Raw genomic sequence first — 4,810 nt, 5'->3', positions numbered from 1 at the left:
AGAAATGAATTAAGTGGTCATTCTTTCTTTTTGGTTCATTTTCAGGTCAACTTATCTATACAAATTCCAAAGAAAAGGGAAAAAACAGAGAAAACAAGTTTCGTGAAGACAAATTGAAATAAACTCATTTCATTTTTATTTCTTTTCAAATTTAGGTGACGATCTCTAGTTTGGACGATGCATTTCAGAGACATTTTCACACTTTGCATTATTATTGCTTTGGCGACAGCTGAAACTGGTGAGAATTATTTCATAAACAAACTGAATTTAAAAGACCGAAAAACTGCAGAATCTTTCCGACCTCTGCTTTTGAGGAAGCAAAGAAAAAAATTAATGCACCAAGATTTTCTCAATCTGTTGAACACATGGAACTAGAGTGAAAATGTAAAAAATCAAATTCTTGATTCATTCCAAAAACCACAGGTCCAACCCATGACAAAGTAATCGTATGCTATGCAACCAATGAAACAAGTTCGAATGGAACTCAATTTCCAATTGAGGATGTAGATTTAAATCTGTGCACGCATCTCATTTATGCAGACAATCTGGATGTTACAACATACACAACGGGTAAAATAGCCTTTTTAAATCGTTTATCGTTATGTTGTGCAGAATCTGTACACATTATTGTGCAAAAAAGTATTCAAGTGAACTGAAAATTGAGTATCAATCAATTTGAATTGATTAAGAACGATTATATTTTTAAAACAAACATTGTATTCCTAATCCTATTGGAATTGCAGTGAATACAGTTTCAATTTTCAATTTATTCATACTTTTATGCACCAAATTGTTAAAAACCTTGAACTAATGTATGTATTTGTATTATTCTCCATGAATAGGACCATGGCGAGACTCACTCGAAACCTCCAACTATGAGCGGTTCACCAACTTACGGGAAACTTATCCACATTTGAAGGTAAAATTACGAAAATTCATTGAATGAAAATCAAAAAATTTACATCAAACGAAGAATTTTGACAAAAAATGTTGTTGGTTCGTACTTATTCCAGATTTCATTGGCCATTAAGCATTTCTTGGTCGATTACTTGCGAATTGCAACGGATCCAGCAAGTTATTGGGACTTTGCCAAAGATGCATCAGACTATCTGTTGCAGCATAAATTCGATGGATTGGATTTAATGTGGGAGTTCTCGGACATAAGGTTCGTTTGAAATCTTCAATTTTTGGTTGAATTGAATATTTTTCGATTATAAATGTCATGTTTTCATTTGAATTGGATCAATTCATCATTTGAATCCTTTAAAAATTCTTCATTCGAATGAAAATGTTTCGCTTCATTGATTTTTGTCATCGAACGCTGGATTTTGAGCTATTTTTCAAAGCAATAGAAACAGCTTTTAGGAAACATTCTTCTCAAAATTAATCGAAATTTTCAAACTCCATCTAATTTGATTGACCTTATCTCTCTCACTCAACAGCGACACTAACTTGCAACCGAATCAATCGTTCGGTGACTATGCCAATCCCAATTTGCGCTTCGACAAAGAACAAATCCACAGTTTTGTGAAGCGCTTGAAAAAAACGTTCAAATTGCACGGTCTATCGGTGACATCAACATTTGTTGCGACAACGGAAAATATAGCCGAAGTGCTTGACATTCCGGCAATATCTCGCCACTTGGACTACGTGCATTTTGTGCAAAAGTACAATTTCAATTGGAAGCCACAAGAGGATATCATCAACTATGCGATAAAAGAGCGTTCAATCAACAGCACCGAACAAATGATCAATTCGCTTCTCGAACGAGGTGTTGCTGCGAATAAGCTTGTGATGGGAGTTCAATTCTCGGGCCTTTTGTTTCGATCGATACAAGGACTTGGCCGTTTCAGTGCGACGACATTCAGACGTCAGCTGGGCTACAATGAAGTCTGTGATGCATTGTCAAAATTGAGTGGATGGCAAAAAATCTACGATCCAAAATCAGGTCTGGCCATTGCAAAACGAATGGAACCCTCCTCTGGCGCTCATTTGCCACGACTTTCCACAATTGTCTTCGAAAGTGGTCGTTCAATTGTGCGCAAAATTCAGTTTGCTGTGAGCCAGAAATTGGCTGGCGCTATGGTCTTTCCAATTGATATGGACGATTTTGTTGGACTTTGCTCAGTTGACAAAGACACATACGCAGACTTCAAACCACCACAAGGTGTCAATTTGAACATTGACACAAATGAAAACCGAAAATTCCCACTCCTCAGAACAGTTAACGAAGCCATTCTCACACAATTGGAGGAAAATGACCATTCAGTCGTTGATAGAATTGAACCAAATACTCCACAAGGCGAAAATGTTCAAGTAGCTTCGAGATTTGCTCAGATTCCAACGTTTATGCGCCGCAGAGCAAATGTTCCGAATAAAGTTCGAATCTTCAAAATTCGCCGTCCGATCGCAACTGTGAATATTCCCGCTTATGACTATAATTACGATGATTTGAACCTAGAAATACTCGATGCACTACTTTAAGCCACTGATTTTAGTTTAGTTCATTTATTTATTTTGAAGAAATTTTTACGTATTGTGAAGCGCTTCCGATTTTGTGAATAAATTTCACGTTTTTCTGATAAGTTTTTTTTTAATTCACGTTTTTAATTAATTTGTTGATTCAATATTTGATTAAAGTAAAAATAAAATGCTTAACCCAAATGTCTTCTGATGAAATGAACTTTCACTATGAAAAGACACACTTGGAATGAACAAAACCACTTGATGTGAAATTGCGCGAGAAAATATCACGAAGTTTCTGTGATAAAAGCAGCAATTGTTCGCAACTGTCAATTGGATAGAGTTATTTTAAGCTTATCTCACTTTTATCGCTTTTCGTATGGAGTTCATGAGCAACAAGTGTCCAGCGAATACTGTTGACTCGTCATAAGAGCAAAAAAATCAAAAGATAAAATAGCATAATGAATACAAACAAAAAACATTTCAACCCAAAGCCAATGACTTCGTTGAACATTCGTTTCATTCTCTGATATGATATAGTCAATTTCATGAGAATGAATTCATTCAAAAGTGTTCTTTTTCTACATTGATCAATGTATTTTGCTTTTTATGATTAAATATTTTAATAGTTAATAACTATTAGTTAATAAATAATGGCAAAATAATAAAACAACGAAAATAAATGAAAAAAAAAGTTGGATGAATGAATTAAAAAAAAATGCAACTGCCCTAGGTGAGCCTCGATCTCACGACATCGGCATTTCTTTCGAATACTGTCTTATAAGTACCGCGCGCTAACCAACTGCGCCACTAGGGCCATGTAAATCGATTTGCGAGAGTTCTTCCAGCTGCGTGCGCTCGTAATTAGTTGCTAACAACCCCGCTGTATGAACCGGGCGAATGCACACAATAGAGTAAGAATGAACACACAAAGCAAACGCTTGAATTGATAATAAGTTGCGACAAGTGATATTGTTCAATGTACAATGTACGTATTATCTCAAGTGACGTTTCATTTTGTTAGATGATTCATTCGACTGAAGAGAAATCCCTTGTAAATATTGTTTCATCAACAATTAGAAATTGTTCACAATAATCAGAAGCAAAAACTTAACTAAATATGCATTCCGATTTATTTTGAGGTAAAGTATGATTCATGCTCTTTTAAATTATTCAAATGTTTTCCGATTTTTATTGGAGTGAAAAAAAAATATTTCTTTTTCTATTCATCTTTTCTCTCATTCAAATTGAATATCTGCTGCTTTAAAATGAAACCATGAGAAGAATAATGTGTAAAAAATCAAATAACAAAATAACTTTTTGTTGTTCCATAGAAATTTTTATTTTTTTTATTTTTATTGATTTATAATGGTGTTGAAAACAGGAAAAATCCCAACAACATTCTTCACCTGAATCACAGTAATGAGTTACTACATAGGTAAAGCTAAAAAAAAGGAAAGCCTCTTATGTATTTCTATTGAAAGGAATCTAATCGATAGATGGCAAATGATGAGATGGCAGAAGATGAGACAAACATTGTCGATTCCTAATTATTTCATCCTACACCTGTTATAAATCTGCTGATCATTAAATGATCACCATTCAAAAATTCCAAGAAACTTGGTAATAGAGCTATGAGATGTTTGTTGCTCAAAGTATCATTATCATAAGCTTTGGCTGACTGTCTATGTCTGCATCGATCTAATTACCTGGGATTAACAGATTACCACCCTTCAAGGAATTTCAATTTCCTTGACTTTTAACAGATGATCATGTTGGGTTGCTCGGTCATGATGTACGGTACAGGAATATAGAAGACAGAATACCGAACACTGGATTCAGTTGAGTTTTGGCAGTCGAAGTTACAACTTGTTTTTTTTTCTGAACGAAAATAAGTGCTGAATTTCAGAACGATACAGAAGTGCTTAGTGTTCGAAATTTATTCATAGTTTGTTTTGAATTACGTACAAAATCAGAGGTAATTGTTGAAGAAAGAAACATTGGTAAACTCTGCTTTCTTTTCGAAAAAGGTTGATATTTTGTTTTAACGACAATTTTTCTGAATTAAATTCTGATATAAATAGGTTCTATGATTATTATCTACGGTTCATTCAAATCAGAGACCTCCATGTCAAAAAATTCTCTCTCATATTTTATTTGGGAATTGATCACTGAATTGATCTGCATATAAAACTAATTAAAAATAATAAACATAACCAATTTTGGAGGGATTTAGCGACGATTTCCATTTTTATCTATTTTCAAAAGCAAACAATCCTAAAGAGTTTGAGTACTTATCAATTTTCATTTCTTCATTGAATTGCAAGGTAGAACGAAATTTCCAGTG

The 4,810-nt window shown here is 34.0% G+C and overlaps 1 protein-coding gene and 1 non-coding gene across 2 annotated transcripts; one reads left to right on the top strand and one right to left on the bottom strand.

The window, feature by feature from the left end:
• Window positions 1–147: 147 nt before the first annotated feature.
• On the top strand, window positions 148–2,930 carry LOC129580042 (probable chitinase 2). Its single transcript, XM_055470239.1, has 5 exons — window positions 148–238; window positions 424–570; window positions 843–919; window positions 1,014–1,165; window positions 1,443–2,930. Exons 1-5 carry the CDS (start codon window positions 178–180, stop codon window positions 2,482–2,484), a joined length of 1,479 nt encoding a protein of 492 aa, XP_055326214.1. The 5' UTR covers window positions 148–177; the 3' UTR covers window positions 2,485–2,930.
• A 258-nt stretch (window positions 2,931–3,188) lies between these two features.
• Trnai-uau (transfer RNA isoleucine (anticodon UAU)) lies at window positions 3,189–3,280 on the bottom strand. The gene is given in 2 exon segments: window positions 3,189–3,224; window positions 3,243–3,280. It is a non-coding gene; the product is annotated as a tRNA-Ile (tRNA).
• Window positions 3,281–4,810: the final 1,530 nt, after the last annotated feature.

Source organism: Sitodiplosis mosellana, unplaced genomic scaffold (genome assembly GCF_009176505.1).
Source record: "Sitodiplosis mosellana isolate CC-2019 unplaced genomic scaffold, AAFC_SMos_1.0 Smas_scaffold_6956, whole genome shotgun sequence".
Classification (NCBI taxonomy): domain Eukaryota; kingdom Metazoa; phylum Arthropoda; class Insecta; order Diptera; family Cecidomyiidae; genus Sitodiplosis; species Sitodiplosis mosellana.
Note: the sequence above shows the minus strand (reverse complement) of the source record. Positions and strands in the feature narration are given on the sequence as shown.

What these genes read in the sequence shown, in the direction of transcription:
- LOC129580042 (XM_055470239.1), top strand. Translation starts at nt 178, where the DNA reads ATGCATTTCAGAGACATTTTCACACTTTGCATTATTATTGCTTTGGCG. An exon ending in TTTGGCGACAGCTGAAACTG is followed by an intron (nt 239 to 423) that starts GTGAGAATTATT and finishes CAAAAACCACAG; the next exon opens with GTCCAACCCATGACAAAGTA. An exon ending in TGGGAGTTCTCGGACATAAG is followed by an intron (nt 1,166 to 1,442) that starts GTTCGTTTGAAA and finishes CTCACTCAACAG; the next exon opens with CGACACTAACTTGCAACCGA.